Source organism: Lissotriton vulgaris, chromosome 11 (assembly GCF_964263255.1).
Source record: "Lissotriton vulgaris chromosome 11, aLisVul1.2, whole genome shotgun sequence".
Taxonomy (NCBI): domain Eukaryota; kingdom Metazoa; phylum Chordata; class Amphibia; order Caudata; family Salamandridae; genus Lissotriton; species Lissotriton vulgaris.
In genome coordinates, this window is record NC_141699.1 from 103,319,351 (window position 1) to 103,337,083 (window position 17,733).

General features: G+C 43.9%; 1 protein-coding gene across 1 annotated transcript in view; it reads left to right on the forward strand.

Annotated features, from left to right (window-relative positions):
* The first annotated feature begins 374 nt into the window (after positions 1 to 374).
* The window catches only part of LRRC75B (leucine rich repeat containing 75B), a 156,575-nt gene continuing 139,216 nt past the window's right edge, over positions 375 to 17,733 (forward strand). Inside the window, exon 1 of the mRNA XM_086942793.1 lies at positions 375 to 2,373. Within this exon, the coding sequence (XP_086798919.1) occupies positions 2,119 to 2,373 (255 nt within the window). The 5' untranslated portion in view covers positions 375 to 2,118. The remainder of the gene's footprint in view (positions 2,374 to 17,733) is intronic.

The following is a 17,733-nucleotide window of genomic DNA, read 5'->3' on the forward strand; positions in this document are numbered from 1 at the left end:
GTAGCGCTGGGGGCCGGGCCACGCTGCAGACATGTGCACAATGGCGCAGCACGCATTCTACCAAGACAGGTGTTCCAACAGAGAGCCATTTCTTTCTCGCACACCATCAGACGCGTGCTCTCTGCCTCACAAAGGAACACACGCACACACACAAGGGCACGCACATTTCATCCACGAGCACGCCCGGTGGGCGCAGGCTCACACGCACCCAGACACACGCAGCAGGCAGGCGGCTCACGCAGGGTGGGGGAGGGGAGGTCCAGCGGGGACTAGTCTCAGACAGACACTCCTCCCTCCTCCAGGCTGAGGCGCGGCCTCTGATTGGACGTGACCAGGAAGCAGGGACATAAACACAAACAGAGAGCAGAGCATCTTCCATCACCGCCCGCCCGCCCGTCCCCAGCCTCTGCCCTCATCCCGGCCGGGCCCCTGCCTCCTCTGCCCCGGAGAGGGAGAGAGGAGGAGAGGGATCTGCCCCGCCTGCCGCCCGTGGAGAGGGAAGACCCGCCGCCGCCGCCCGGGCAACCCACCCTGTCCCGGAGAGAGACACACAGGAGGAGAAGGAGCTGCATCCCTGACTGGGGGAAGGCGATGCACCGCAGCCACGGGTGAGGGAGCGGGGTCGAGGTGAAGAGGAACGGACCTCAGCGAGCAGAGGGACACCCCAATTTGTGCAGGGGAGAGGGAGCCGTACCCCTTGTCCGTGGAGAGGGAAAACGCCCCTGCTCCACAGGGACAGAGCGCTGCACCCACTGGATAGGGACTGCCAACCCAGTTTTGTGAGGGACTTTGTCAAATGAGACGTGAGAGGAAGAGCCCCAGCTCAGGAGTGAGAGCCAGTTAGCAGGGAGACTGAGAGAGAGCAGGGCACCACCAGCCTGTTTTCCGGCCTCCTTTGCTTTGAAGAGAAGAAACAGAGGTGAGGGCGGAGCGGTGTCCGCAGCCAAGCGAGAAGGAGACCGAACTCCGGTGAGAGGAGACAGAGAGGGAGAGGCCCCCGGCGGGATGTAGAGAAGAGCCCTGCTCCAGCCCTAGTACCCCCCTCCTCTGCCCCACAGAGGGAGAAGCAAATAGAAGTGGGATCTCCAAGCTCTTCGTCTTCTGCCCCGAGGAGCACTTTTCTGCACTGGTCCTGCCCTGGGCACCGGGACCCTGGTCTGGTTGAGCGACACGCTGACCACGGTTCCCCCTGGTAGGGAGGAGGGCACTAGCCATCTCTTTCGACATTTATGGGTTGCTTAACTCGAATTTGACCCTTCCCTAAATAGCACGCGGAGTGGAGAGCAGCGCTTGTCCCTGGTCCCAGTCCCCAGGCAGGAGAGCCAATCCCAGCACTGGTCTTAACTACGTCCTGGGGAGCATTTTCAGGCCCTTTCACCGATCTTACCCTGGGAAGGAGAAGCTCAGCCCGGGTGCTAGTGTCCAGGGAGGCAAGCATCACCCATATTTGGGCTTAGTGCTTCGAGGAGAGAGAATCACCCGTCCCTGGTCCTGACTCCACCCTGCTCTGGTCTCAGCCTGTGCATGGAGCTCAGATCCTGGACTCGGTGAGCCCCATCTCACCCGCACTAGGAAGCAAAGTACCTTCCCGCCCTAGATTCTGGATTTTCTGATGGTTTTCTTTTTCCTGAACTGTTCCTGAGTACCTACAGGCAGGTTAGTATAAGGACAGGTGTCTGGGTTGCAATTCAGTTCTATAGGCCTTCCTCCCCTGGAGTTTGAGATGCTGACCACAGCTAGCCTCAAACTTCAGGAGATGACTGAACAGTGTTCAATTTCCTGGACCAATTATCCAACTAGATCTTGAAAAGTAGGTCAGGTTTCCTGAGCATCTCAACGCGATTATGGGTTTGGTGAGTTTCCTGAAAATCTTAGATACCCAGGACACAGTCATGTTCCTAGGCATAGGTACCTAGGTTTGAGGGCTGGTCAGTTCGTGGACACCCATCAGATTTTGAGGAGTTGGTTTCCTAGATGCTTCTTGGGCTTTGAGGACAGGTCAGTCACCAACACCCCTTAGACTCTGAGGACCTGATCAGTTTTCTGGACATCAAGTTCTGAAGTACTAGGTCATTTTTCTGGATAATCCTTCTACCCTAGAAGGCAAACAGCTCACCAATGGGTGGGAAGTTGAGCCGGCAGAGCAGCCTGGCGGCAGGCAAAGGGCAGCAGCCCCCCACTACTGAAGGGGAGTCACGGGGACCCTTCACTCTCACCTCGTTGATCATCAGTCCGGATCGGCTGCCTGACGTGCTGAGAAGAAGCAGTCCAGCGCCCTACGTCCGGCGCGTGACCTGGCTGCGGGAGATACAGATCTTGCTGCAGGAACAGAAGCCGGAGAAAGCCTACCACGTCCTGAGAATGCTACGAAAGGTAAACATGGGGTGTAGGGGCTTAGATGAGAATGGGGTCTCAAAGACCACCACACAAGGGCAAACCACGAAGGCCAGTTTATACCACTGCACACAATCATTCCACGCATGGAGAAGGCAACGTAACAAACTATAGCACACCAGGGAACAAAGATAACCAAAAGGAGCACACATTATAGCAAGACATTCGATAGTGGAAAAACATAAATCCAGGGCCACTCGAATTATGTAACTTTGCAGCCGCTGTGTTTTCGCAGGATCATGGCTTGCCACATAATTCATCATCTCCTGCATGCTCTCTAGATGTTTCTAACCCAAAAAATGTTTCTAGCTCCAACAGATCAAAAGTTACTAAAAACGCTGCAAAAGGTGTTGCTACTCAGGGGAAGCCCTTTGCAAAGGTTGGCAGGTCACCTTTCTGTTGCTTGTTGCTGTATTTGGCGGATACACCAGTACTAATGATGTTAACTAGTATTTACCCAGACAGTCTTAATCGGAATGAAAAGAGGAAATAAGGAAGTAATACTATCACAAAATGTGGCACATTAATAATTTGCCTTTCCTTGGCACATAATGTAGTCAAACCTGCCACAAAATTCCTGTGACCCTGATTACATTATAGTACACCAAGGAAACCACTGCATCAGTGCAAACCACTAAAAACCATTGCAAACAAATATATTCCTGGAGAAATCATAACAGCATGGACAAGGATGATTACACGTGCGCCAACCACACAACCATTGCACTTTAGTTTAAGGTCCTAACTCTCGCTCATAAGCAGAGTTTTGGAATCTGTCAGATACGTTCAGATTGAAAGGATATTCCCAAAGCAGAGCTCTTCACTCCAGCAGCAAAACTATTCGAAAAGTTCTAAATATGTGCCCTCTCCTCAGCGGGTGATCGCTCTGTGTTGTTTCCTCCTAGGAAACTGTGAAACTTGCTACCAAAAGCCCCATGGTCCATTTGTCAACTTCTCCTCTTTAGGACTTTTGTTGAGCCCCATCCATTTTAATGAATGCCTTTTGGTTATTACTAAATAGAGCACTGGGCTGGGAGCCCTGGATTTGTTAGTGCTCTACAACTATGAAGATAATAATGGTGACGATGTATGAAGATAGAAGAAAGACTGTCATGCTGCCATTCTTTAGCTCATAGGGTTGGCTGGTTAGCGGATCCCTCCTTATGGGTATTCATGCAAGCATGAGTCAGCCATGCTTTAGCTCATAGGTATTGGCTAATGAACGGATCCCTTCCTTTGGGTATTCTTGCAAGCGTGAGTCAGCCATGCTTTAGCTCATTGAGTTGGTTGATGAGTGGATCCCTCCTTATGGGCATTCTGTCAAGCTTGAGTCAGTCATGCTTTAGCTCATTGGGATTGGCTGATGAATGGATCCCTTCTTTTGGGTATTGGTGCAAGTGTGAGGCTGTAAGCAGCTGGGCTCCATGCCTGGTGTCAGCCACGTCAGAAGAAGGTGTTTAGACATTGCCTGCATTGCATGCCAGCTCCTGGTCCCAAGTAAACAACTGTTCCTTGTGGTTAAGGGGGTGGACATTGAGCTGCAGTGTACAATGTAGGTTAAGGCGAGCCAGATACATGCCCTGGTTAGGTTAGCCAGGTGATCTAACATTGAAGCTTGAAATGGAAATAACTGATTACGTCTGGGGCTACTCTGGAAATCTAGCATGGATCCGGCCCTCCTGAACCGACGCTGGACAGGCCTGAGCTAGAGTCTGTGTCCACCAGCAATATTTACATGAAGCTGGCAGAGACAACACTTTAACAGAGATCAGGAATGACAAACACGGTGTATAGAATGTCAAACAAACGCAGAGTGCCTCTCAGAGTGCAAGTTGGCAAGTAGATGAAGAGTGTACCAGGGAACCCACCCTGGCACAGCTATTCACTCTGTAACCATCACACCTCTAGTGCCTGGTGGAACCGGTGGCGCTTACACACAGGTCCCCTGCTTAGGACCACAGCGCAGGGCTTATCCGAGAAAGTAAATGTACACAGGGTGAATGCTCCTCAGAAACCACAGCACAGCTGTGCAAACACCCACAGACCACTGTACCGCTGCACCAGGGAAAATCTGAACACGTGCCTGGAAACTGGCACAAGTTTATCACTCCAAAACACGCCACCCTAAACTGTGGCACACCTGGGTAAATCATCCGAGACTAGTGAAAGCAATGGCACTCTTTAACCCATGCCAGACAAGTTAAAAGCACAACTGACCAAATATCCGGTCACCCAGTGAAGAGCCAATACACATCATACCAATACCAAAGCGCACAGCAGACCAGCTCTTGCCATCACAAACAAGTGCAGAGCAAAGTAATTCTGTAACATTACTACACAGCATTGAAGACTATTACGTGGACAATCCAAATCTCAGCACATTACTGTAAAGCAATACACAGAGCAAAAGTATGATTATTGCAGCACAAAACATGCCGCATAATTCCCAGCTATTATGTTTGTGCACCAGAAGAAACCATTGTATGCCTGTGCAAATCATTGCACACCTTTATAAACCATTACACTCGGCATACCACCATACAGCAGTGCAAACCACAGCACACCAGTGCAATTCCTAATGACCAGATTATTAGACGTCATGCTTTTATTTCATAATTGTGTTGGCTGGGTTTTAAAAGTTCGATCTAATTATTTTATAGAATGACACACTTGATGCATGTTTAAATCGCGGTGTGTTATAACTGATACATATACGGACAGTTAAAGCATGCATTGACTTGTCAAGAGATAGGAGCATATTGTGTAACTGGCGAATATGCATGTTATTAGGAGTTGTGTATTAATGTGTATTATTGGTCAGTCTGCACCATGCCAGTTTCTTGGGAGGTGTAGAAGCAATCTTCCCAGTCTCCTGGTGAATCATCTTTCCCTGTATCACAAAGGTGAGCAGAGCCCAGCCTCCAGGTCTCCACCTCCTTCTCTCATTGGCTGACCTTTTTGATGATCAGGCAATGTGGGATGGAGGCAAGATCATGAAAAGACAAATCTATGCATGTGTCCCTGCCTCACCTCTGCCTGCTTTCTCCCATTGTAAAAAGTATAGAGGGCCGCCGCACTCCAACGGTAATCGTGTTAATCCAACTTTTTCAAAAGTACAAATGGTTAGGGTGCTGCAGATGTTCACCTCCTGTTCATAGAGGTGCAAAATGATAACACAGAAGAAAAACCCTTCCCTGTAAAGTTTAAAATCTAGAGCACTCCTTTGGCGATACGAGTCGCTAATTCAAAAAAATAGGTCGATGAAGCAAGTTTGCTGTTCAGAAATCTTCCCAAATGTATTCGATCTTTAACATTTCATATTACTGCAAATGAAAAGTAGTCTATCATCAAAGGATTAATTCCAGTTGGGAACATCAGTAATTCTTCAAAGATCATAGATCAATTAACATGAGGCAAACACGTTGAAAATATCTCCCCAATGCATTTCGAGCGGTAGCTCTTCTTCAGGGGAAACTGTCTAAGGAATAAATGAAAAAATCCCATATTGGATGAGGAATGTTTAATTGCCACAGTGGAGGTGTGTGATTGTAATGCTTTCACAGAAGATGAATGGTGTGCCAGAATATCAGAGGACGAGGATTTGGTACAAGTTAAGAAACATGTGGTGGAAGGTTGGCCTAAAGAGAAGGTGTTGCCAACTGAATTGCAAGCTTACGTGAAAATTGCAGATGAGCTTTCAGTTGAAAAGAATGGCATTTTAATGAGACAAGACAAATTTATCACACCTTATGGGTTGAGAAATAAGATCATTTCATTTGACCACGAAGGTCATCTTGGACAAACCATCACCAAAAGAAAGATCAGTGAGAATTATTGGTGGCCTGCAATGAATACTGAGATTGTGTCAAACCTTAGAGCATTTGTTCTTTGTTCTAATACTGATAAGCGCATAAAAACGGAGTTTTTACCACTTCGATTTAGTACTTTCCCAAGTGGAGTGTGATCAAAATTGGCTATTGATTTTAGATCTTTGCTGCGAAAGTCAAGATTTGCCCTTGTTATTGTTGATTACTACAGTAAGTGGTGGGAGGTGTTTTTCTTGGAGGAACCCACCACTGCGGTGGTTTTAAAATGTTTAAGGAAACTGTTTTCAAGAGAAGGTTGTCCAAGGGAGATTATTTCGGACAATCGTGCCCAGTTTGTTGCAAAGGAAATGAGGGAGTTTTTGGAAAACAACTCTATTCAGCACAAGAAAGTAGCATTGTACCATCCTCAGGCCAACAGACTTGTGGAAAAAATTAATCACACTTTGATGGAGTGTATAAATTGGGTTATTCAGAACAAGATGGTGTGAGAAGGTGCTGTGGAAATCATGTTGTAAGCGCATCATAGGCGTTCTAATGCCGTGACCGGTGTGAGCCCTTTTGAAAATTATGAGGGATCATCTTCCAGCCTACTCGTGTCCAGCTTGGTTGAGAGAATGTCAACAGAAGTCAGAACGAATCAAATCACTGGATGCAATCATACGACCTTGTGTGCAAAGTGGAATATGATTTCAAGCACAAGTTGAAAGAGGCGAGATGTGAGGTCAAGGTCGCTGATTGGGTACGTCTTAAGGATCCTACTCCTGTTGTCATAGGATTGTACTATGTCTCCGCAGAGGTTGATGCAGTATCTTAAAATGACATATGCATTAAAGGTCGTGAGTGGTGGAGCAGTGGGTGGATTGTCAAGGTTAAATCCAATGAGGGAAATGTGGAAAGTAATTCCTCTGATCCAAGTGCATTTCATGCTGTGACATTTTTTTTTAAATATGTTACTGGGGGTGAGGAAGAGTGTGCAGCTAAAAACAGAGTTCCTGTTCAACATTAAAGCAAAAGTGTGGTGGTTATACCAACCAGAAATCGTTATGTATAATTCTTGTAGTGTTTTATGAATCTTTGGTTGTATTTATGTGATTATTTTGTTTTGTTTAATTGCAAAGGGTAAGATGTTGCGGCTCTAGTCTCCCGCTCTCCATTTTCCATGGATACTTTCTAGAGATCATGTAAACTGTATGGGTGGTGTTGCAATTTGTATGTTGTCTTAAAATCCATTTGAGATTTTCTTCAAGTTGTAAGACTTTTGTCTCCTTTGTTAAATGGCATACCGTGCACGTGCCAGGGTAAACACCCAAAATATCGAATCAAAAATATCGAGATGACAGAATATCGAATCAAAAATATCGAGAGGACAGTATATCGAATGAACATAATATAGTTGGTAATAATAATCGACATATAGGTAAGTAATATCGAATGTCATTATATCGAATGCCATTATATACAATGTTATAATATAGAATGTCATATCGATTTTTTTTATTGTATTATAGGTTAGTTTATGTGTTAAAAGTTTTTTTTATGTATGTTACAATTTTTTTAAGATAATGAATTTTATGTTAATTTATTTTTGCGTATATTAGTTCTGTAGCAGGTTGAGGGTTTATAGGGGAATAGGGTGGGAAGTAATTTAATTTTTAAAAAATGTATTCATTAATAATTTATTGTTTAATAATTAATATTGGTAATTAATTTCTGCGTATATTAGTTCCGTACCGGCTTGTGGGTTTATAGGGGAATATGGTGGGAAGTAATTTAATTTAAATTTTAAAAAATAATAATTTATTAACCAATCATTTTATGGTTAATAATTAATATTGGTAATTTTTGTGTATATTAGTTCCATAGCAGATTGTGGGTTTATAGGGGAATAGAGTGGGAAGAAATGTAATGTTAATTAATTAATATTGTTATGGTTAATAATTACTATTGGTAATTAAGGTAATTGATTAATATTACATATGTAAAGGGTTATTAATAAAAGTTGAATTAATTGATAATTATGTAAATTGTGTAGATTTGAATTATTTGGTAATTAATTAAATATTAATTATTAATTGATGCATTAATATGTTAATTATGTTCATTTTTTGAGGAGTGTGTTGAGTGTTTATAGGGGAGTATGGTGTTTATTAAATTATTTGACAATACATCTTTATTAATATTTATATAATATTTAATCAAAGTTATTTTATACTGTTAATTGTGTTAATTAATTTAGATAATATTGCTTTAAAATGTTTGTTAATTGTTATTAGCTATTTAATTAAATGTTAATTAATTATGTTAATTTATTAATATTTTTTACTATTGGAGGTGACGTTTATAGTGGAAAATAGTGGGAGGTAATTAAATTTAAATAATAATTATTTTTGTAATTAATTTTAATTACATTGTAGGGCTGGGTCTACTATATTATTCCTATATGCTATCCAACATTTTCCCTACTGTTGCACTCTCTGGAGTGGGAATAGTAATGTTTACCCCTACGCTATCAAACACTTTCCCTACTGTTGCACTCACTGGAGTGGGAATAGTAATTTTTATCCCTACGCTATCCAATGCTTTCCCTACTGTTGCACTCAGTGGAGTGGGAATAGTAATTTTTATCCTCCCGCTATCCAACACTTTCCCTACTGTTGCACTCACTGGAGTGGGAATAGTAATTTATACCCCTACGCTATCCAACGCTTTCCCTACTGTTGCACTCTCTGGAGTGGGAATAGTAATTTTTACCCCTACGCTATCCAACGCTTTCCCTACTGTTTCACTCACTGGAGTGGGAATAATAATGTTTACCCTCCCGCTATCCAACACTTTTCCTACAGTTCCACTCGATGGAGTTGGAATAGTAATTTTTACCTACCCGCTATCCAACACTGTCCCTACTGTTTCACTCATTGGAGTGGAAATAGTAAATTGTACCCCTACGCTATCCAACACTTTCCCTACTGTTGCATTCACTGAAGTTGGAATAGTAATTTGTACCCCTATGCTATCCAACACTTTGCCTACTGTTGCACTCACTGGAGTGGGAGTAGTCATTTTTACCCTTATGCTATCCAACGCTTTCCCTACTGTTGGACTCTCTGGAGTGGGAATAGTAATTTTTACCCCCACGCTTTCCAATGCTTTCCCTACTGTTGCACTCACTGGAGTGGGAATAGTAATTTTTACCCCTACGCTAACCAATGCTTTCCCTACTGTTGCACTCATTGGAGTGGGAATAGTAATTTTTACCCTCCCTCTATCCAACGCTTTCCCTACTGTTCCACTCACTAGAGTGGGAATAGTAATTTTTACCCACCCGCTATCCAACACTTTCCCTACTGTTCCACACACTGGAGTGGGAATAGTAATTTGTACCCACCCGCTATCCAACAAATTCTCTACTTTTGCACTTGTTGGAGTGTGAATAATAATTTTATTCTCTTAGCTATGCAATGTTTTTAATTTTGCTATATTTAATGTAGAGTAAATTATTAATTACCATAAAAAGTATTGCTTTAATTAAATTATGATATTATTTATTATTATATTTATATAATAGGGGTATTTATATATATATATATATATATATATATATATATATATATTTGTGTAAATATATTTTTAATAATGTTTCACATATTTTATAATTAGGATGGATAATTATTTTGTAATATTATTAAGTAAATATATGTTTAAAAAGGGTATTTTTTTTACATTATATTTATACATTTTACATATTAAGCTTTTTTACATTATTTTAACTATGTTTTATTTAATTGTGTTTATTATTAAATTACTTTTATAGTATTTTTAATACATCAAAAAAATTCGATATTTTAGTTAACTATATTTTAAACATCGATATTTTGTACTCGATATTTTAGTACCTACTTGTTTGTAGATAGGGACTCGATATTATGTCCCTCGATATTTTGTCACTGATCCACGTGCCAGGTGGGAAATGTCCTGCCACTGGTGGCAGGCCTCATGTAGTTGGGACTGTGCTTGTCTTGTGTGGTTACAGGTCATGTGTGGACTAGTTGGTCCCGGGTGCTACTGCTCTTTTTGTGGTCAAATCTGGGTTTGGGCTAGTGTAGATTCAAAGATGTTATTATATTCCAGTGTTTATTAACCACCTTTTTCATCAAGTTCGAGGCCGTCCTGTAAGTTGTCACACATGTGAGAATATCGTTCTCTGTGGTCTTAACCGTTGGTTCTAGAAGGTTTTCCCGATTTTGGTTCCTAGTTCTCTTTTAACATTTTGTTGATGATGTGTAGAGAGTAATCTCTCTTATAGCTATTCTGCTAAGTCCTTTGCTTGTCTTTTAAAATCTTTGTATTTCACAGCAATTGAGGCAAAAGCGCAAGAAGTGGCTATAGGGTAAATTTTCCCTCAGTGTTCGTGGGTGGAAACTCTTAAATAAGAGAAGGCTGTTCTTAGCAGTGGGTTTGTAAAATGTTCGAGTTTTGAGACTTGTGCCTTCAGCATAAATGGTGACATGGCGGTTCTCTCAGCACCCCCCGCCTTCACTTCGGGGACCCACCGGGGGCCCCCGAAGTGAAGACCGCCTGCATTTCAGCCATCAGATTGGGCCCATACTAATATGGCTGTCGGTGTCAAATAGACACCGGCATCATATTAAACCTTTTCTGCCCCGGTCGCAAGGCGACCGGGGCGGAAAAGCGGCGGACGGTCTTTCCGTCCGCCGCGGACCCCCAGTCATCCTAATGTGGCGTGGGGTCATTTCAGTGAGGATGGCGGGTGGATTGCCCCCGCCAGGCCGGCGGTGGCTACCGCCAGCCTGGCGGGGGCAATCCGCCCGCCATCCTAATGGGCCCTTTAGTATTTCAGGCCTACTGCCCTTATCATGATTTTTCATTGTGAACAATGACACCTGTAACTTTTATAATTGATTTGTCACCATAATCAACTCACACCTACTGCGTTGGCCATAAACCTTTTCAGAAGGCAACCATCAGGTATATCCTATCAATGTTAAATCCCCACTAATAGAGCTTAACAAGGGTTTGTTTGACCTGGCCCTTTCTGCAGGGTCACCCCCAAACATTTTGTCTTTGCTGTCCGCTTTTTGCTGAATTCATTATTGCTGGTCTTAGGACTCTGCACTTTGCCCCCGTTAACCAGTGGTAAACTGCAGTGCTCCCTCCTGTAAACATGATAGAATAGGCCAACATACAATCGGCACATTTAGTTTACTTCTAAGTCCCTAGTAAATTGGTACCTCTATGTGCCCAGGGCTCGTAAATTAAATACTACTAGCGTGCAATCAGCACTCATTGTGCACCCACTTAAGTAGCCCTTTAAAACATGTCTTAGACCTGCCATTGCTACCCGAGTGTGTAGTTTTAAACTGCCTTTCCAAGCTGACAAAAGAAACCTTTTACCAAGCCCAAACCTTCCTTTTTAGGTCTCGGGTAACGTAGCAGCGCAACATGCTGCTTCACTTTGCGAGACCTCTTGTGATCAAGGAGATTTCAGAACGGGACTTGAAGCCCCGCCCATCAATCCCATTGGCTGGCGTAATCCTTTATACAAAACGCTGGCCTCCGACTGGAAATGAGACTTATTTGTTTACGCCCTGTCTCCTTTTCGTCCGGCCCATCCGGACTGGATCCTCTGCTTCACAGCCGTCGTGAAGGTATTTCTTACCTGGAGGAGGCGTGTAGTGATGGACCATGTTTCCACGCTGGTTAGGCTTTCGTCGTTGTGTCCCTTTCCCTGCTCCTACACCCAACTCTCTCTGCTCTCACTCTACCCTCCTCCCTTGCAGTCTGTTACGGGGCTCCAGCTTCTATGCAGTGTTTGCCAAGCCCGTCCCAGTTTAAATTGTCTCATGCCCGTCGCCAAATGTATATTGCTTTGCCTTTTCAAGCACAACTACAGGCCTCGCCTGCCACAGGCACAATTCTTCACTGGCACAGGCCCATTCAAGCACATGGCTCCCAGTGCCAAAGTTTGCAGGGTCAGAGGGTCGTGGTGGGGCTTCCGGCCTGGCTGGAGCCGGCAATGGGAGATGTGGGTATGCCCTTATTGCCCTGGTTTTTAATTATTCTTGCAAAACAGGGGCACGTGAGAGTTCAAGAGCATTGGGTGCTTTTGAGCAGTTAAGATGGAACGGCGTTTAAGATGGCGCACGCCTGGCACGAGTGGCTCCGCCTGAACACAACGCCTTCCAAGTGTCCTTACTAGTATGCACTGTAGGCCCCCCTACCCTGCTGCTCCTTCGAGAGATGGGTTCTATTTCGTAAAATATTCCCTTTTGCAAATTGTTCATCTTTCATCATGTGTTATCGAGTGACGCTACCTAGGAGATAGTCTAGAAAGTTAGTCCATTTGAAGTGAGTGAGGACTACAATTCCCATGGTGCAGTTTGTTGTTGTATGAGAACGCTACACTGGAAACTGCGGTCTGCTGATATGGAGCCATTGGGTCTCTTCACACCTATACCTGATGGCCCCATACCAGCGGAACACCATCTCCGGTCCATAGAGAGTGCGAATTCCCACACTGCAATACTCATGGGTTTACATTGATACATACGTGTTTTACAGCCACCAAAGTGGCTGATTCATACGTTGTATGGGAACAGGGAAAACTCCAGGTCACAGAATGCACTGTGCCGGCTTTCTCTTAAAGGCGCACTCGACTTCAGCTAAGAATCTAGTATAGAGCTGAGAACAGTCTGAACACGGGGACTGGCGGGGTAACGTTTGTTGTTGAAACAAGGAACACTACGGTATGCGCCTACTGTCCACCTTGTGCGAGTCAATACCAACACTAACTCACCAAATACCCCCGCACCGCTTGCATCTCGTATAAGGTGCAGCATTGAATAACCCCCTCTGCAAAGTGACTCCCACTTCAAGTCCGATCCCTTGGGCAAAACCATCATCGTAAACACCATCACTTGGAGCTCTTTGCACTAGTACGTAATGCCCTGGGTTCGGCGCCAGCCAGGCGAGTAGGCACACATTTAACCCTACTTAATAGAACACAATGAGTGCATTGACTTCAGCTTCCCACTGATTGCCAAAATCTGGGAACATACCTACTGTGGGGACAAAGGGATAACAACACCACTTATTGTAATCTTTCATCTTGTTTCGAAGAAGGAAGTCAAAACCTCACTTCATGGCCCCAAATGTCACGATTTGGACAACCCCGTAAGAGTCCTTCCAAATATTTCCACCAAGCAAGTAGTGATGTCCAAGGCATGTCGCTGCAGGAACTCCTCGCTGGCTCTGAAAACCTTGGTAGGGTGTTCAAGTACAGAACCCGAGCTTCCATAATAGCTGTTGGCACTCTTTGCCACCATGCTTCGTAAGACAGGGATTGGGTTTCTCTCCTGCCAATCTTCCGGCGCGCCACCCAGTCCCTATGGTTCTGCCGCTGGATGCCCCGCCCCCTGGCTAATGCCTCTTATGTTACAGGCGCGCAACGTACATTGGGCTCAAAGGGCTTGAGCCCCCCTGTTCTGTGTGTGTGTCAGCCCGGCTGAGACAGCTTCCCTGGCACACACACAGCCACCCCGAGTACTTCACGTCTTTGCTTGTTAACGAGGCTTTGTTGTTTTCACCTCTTCTTAGAGCCCTTCCATCTCCACTCTGCATATTGCTGGAAGAGTCATCTCCCCCTCCCACTCTCGCCCCCCCCCCAAAATTTTTTGTAGCCCCCGCCCACCAAAATTTGCCTCTAGTTGCGCCTCTGATGGCGTATATATTAATCAGTGGTACTCAGCGTAGTTCAAGAGGTGGCGGAGCCATGCTGGAGTTTCTGATTAACCCCCAGTATTATTCTTCACTTTCTAAGAACTAACATAAAAGTAAAACTCGTTTCTAGGTGTTTCCTCGCCGTCAGATGACGTCTGCTTGCAATTATGTCCCACCTGTGTTTATTAGCAGGGCCAGGATCCGCCCTTTTGCCAGTAGTGTCTGAACTCATATATAATTTATACTTTAACTGTGTTGTGTGACCTACTACATGTATCACCATGTCATTATCAACATCAAACCTCCCCTTGCGCTGCCTGGTCCGTGATCATGGACAGTTCAGACTTTTTGTGTCCTGCATTTATTGCACTGTTGTGCAACACTGCTGTGCCACGCTGTGCATTTCATGCTCTGTTGTGTAAAACAAGTGTGCCATGCTCTGCATTTAATACAATATTGTGCAAAACTAGTTCCTTGACCTGCATTTAATGCACTCTTGAGCATCACTAGGGCCTTACTCTTCATTTAATACACTGTTAATGCACCAGTGTACATTAGTCTGCCACACGCTGTATTTAATGTACTTTTGTGCAACATTAGTGTCCCACACAGTGTATATAATGCACTAAAGCGCAACGCTAGTGTGAGATGTTCTGCCTTTAATGCACTAATGTACAACATTAGTATGCCACATACTGCATTTTATGCACTGTTCTTCAACACTAGTGTGCCTCACAGTGTACATAATGCACTGTTCTGCAACACCAGTTTGGCACGCTTATATAATGCACTGTTGTACAACACCAGTGTGCCATGCTCTTAATTTGATGCATTATTCTGCAACTCTAGTGTGCCATGTGGCATATTGAATGCACCGTTCTGCAGCAACCGTGTGCTACGCTCTGTATTTAATGCACTGTTATGCAACATTGCTTTGCCAGGTGCTATATATATACATTTAGTGTACATTTCTGTACCGCTTGTGTGTCACTCGCTGTGTATAACACACTTGTCTGCAGTACTGTTGTACCACCCACTATATCACTGATACTTAAAGTACGGCCTAGTGGCCGCATGCAGCCCTCAAGATGTTTACATGCGACCCTCTGGTCAACTGGGCTGCTGTGTACTGGACCGGGCACTAACAATAAAAGGATGTTAAAGAAACAGAAAAGCTTGAATTCAAAAGTTAATGGAAGTTAAAGAAAGGAAGTAACTAGGGTATCCTGTACCGTTTAACTTTAGAAACGCCTTCATTTTTAAAGACATCTTGCAGCAAAAGTGTGAAAAAGTCTCTTTAATATTCAAATAGTGTATTTCATTAACATGCAGAACAGTTTCATCTTAGTCCATCAGATTATATCAGTCGATTGAGAGGTTGTTTTTAAAAGTGATAGTTTTCAAACATGAATTCAGAAACATTCCCCCACCCTGACAACGCCAATAGTGTACTAAGAGGCAAGTGAGTTGTCCTGTGCACCCTGTGTCCTGGGTTCCTAATATACATTAACAACACTATAGTTTATTCAATCAAACCCATGAGAAGGTCTTCTACAGCACACATACTGGGGCATGTATTTCGAGGTCCTCATATGTGCTAATGAAGAAAACAAAGAGAAAGTGAAATAAAACAATTGCCTATGATCATACAATTTGGTTAAGCAGATGAGCCGGGATCAATCCCAAATTGTTCCTTTCACATTGTGATTTCAGACAGTAGATGTATACTCTTCCCCTCCCTTACTCCTACCGCATCCCTGCTGGTATCAGTGCGGCTCTGGGTCACATCACAGACCAAACTTTGTGGCCACAGGGAAAATGTTTGCGAGTATCCATGTACTATATGTTGTCCTACGTGGTGATTTTAGTGTCACAAGCTGATTTAACACATGACCTTCAACCAAAGTTTTGTACACACTTTATTAACAGTAAAATCCTTTTCTCCAACCCTCAAGTGCCACTCGCTGTATTTAAAGTCCTAATCTGGTCTACTGATGTCACTCAGTATGTAAAAACGTATACATTTCCACGAGCTTGGCACTGTACCGGTGTACCATGCACTATGTTTAAAGACTCATTCTGTAAACCTAGGTACGTACCAAGCGTTATATGGAAAGTCCTATTTTGTTGTTGTTAGCCCTGTATAGCCCTTTTCCTACACCTAAATTACTCAGTCATATTTTAAGTGCCCTGGGCCTTCCTCGCACTGTAAACTTTACGCTGTGCTGGTAATGACTCCTCTCCTACTAGCTTGCAACCCTTTAACTTAAGGCTCACTGGTCGCTTTTTAATTCAAAAGTAATCTTTTACTTGCCATTGTACCAGAAACTCATTTGGCAGTACGTTCCACTTAACAGAAGTGGTTATGAAATCCAGGCATGCACAACAGCCACCTTTTTTCTAAATCCACGTGCTTGCTGGGGAAATACAATTCTAACAACATAAACTAATTAATGTAAAGCAAAAAAAATGCCATTCGCAAAACAAAAAGCTTTAGCTTACACAAAGGCTAGACTTATTGCTTTTCCTATGCTTGTTAATACATGTAAGTCACCATGGGGTCGGGTGGTGGTCTTGACAGGTCAGAGGACAGGGTGCCATGCATTTTAAAAGTAGGGCATGTACTTAGTAATTTTTACATGTCCTGGTAGTGAAAAATTCTTACATTAGTTTTTCACTACTGCAAGGCCTACCTCTTCCATAGGATAACATTGGAATTCTCTTATTACATGTACTAGGCTAATTTCCTAATGAAAGTAGGTAACCAGTTAATGTTTAGGGCCTCTGGAATTGTAATGAAAATTCATCTCTTTTGGTGAAGTTGTATTTTAATTTACAAATTTGAAAATGCCACTTTTAAAAAGTTGCCATCTTCTGCCTCCGCCACTAAGGGCCAGATGTACGACCCTACAAATTTGCAACTCGCAAATAGGAATGTACAACAGTGTCTCGGACACTGTTTGCGATTCCTAATGGGGTCGCAAATTGCCTGAGTCATTAATATATATGAGGCAGGGGCAATTTGCAACCCCCATTAGGAATGGTTAGCACTGCCAGGGATAATGGCCTGCTGGGACCATCTGGCCACCATGTCTGACTGCTTTTTAAATAAAGCTGTTTTTTTTCAAATGCAGTCCAGTTTCCTTAAAGGAAAAGAGAATGCATTTAAGAAAAGAAAAATTGAATGTTACTGTTTCATTTTTTTAGAGAACGCAGTGGTCCAATATTTTGCATGCCAGTCCCAAAAAGGAAGGGGTCCCTTGGAGACCCCTTCCAGTTTGCGAGTGGCTTACCACTTACTTGAAGTGGGTGGTAAACTGCAAGTGTTTTGCGAGTTGCAAACTCTATTTTGGGAGTCGGTAATAGGTTACAGACTCGCAAAATAGGGTTTGTACATGGGCCAGACCTACTATGCGGTCACAAACGGTCATACTTCTGGCCCCAAGTGCCTACAGCAGTCTCTGGGTCAAATGACTAGCTGTAGTTGACAGTTGAGATTTGTATATTCCTCCCAGCGAGCTACACACAATAGGGAGCGAAGGGGTGCCTAGATGTCCGTCACTGGCAGGTTTTGGGAGGGGGCTGGGCACAGCCCTACTTACACTTGAATAGGCTGTGTCCTGCCTCCACAAAAAGGACTGCATCCCCTGGTACTAAGTCTGGAGCAAGGACAGGGAAGGCAGGATGCCTGGGGGCATCAAAAGGAAACTTCTAGAAGCTTCTCCCACCTTTCAGGAGAAGGGCACTAGGTCTAAATATTGGACCTAAGACACCA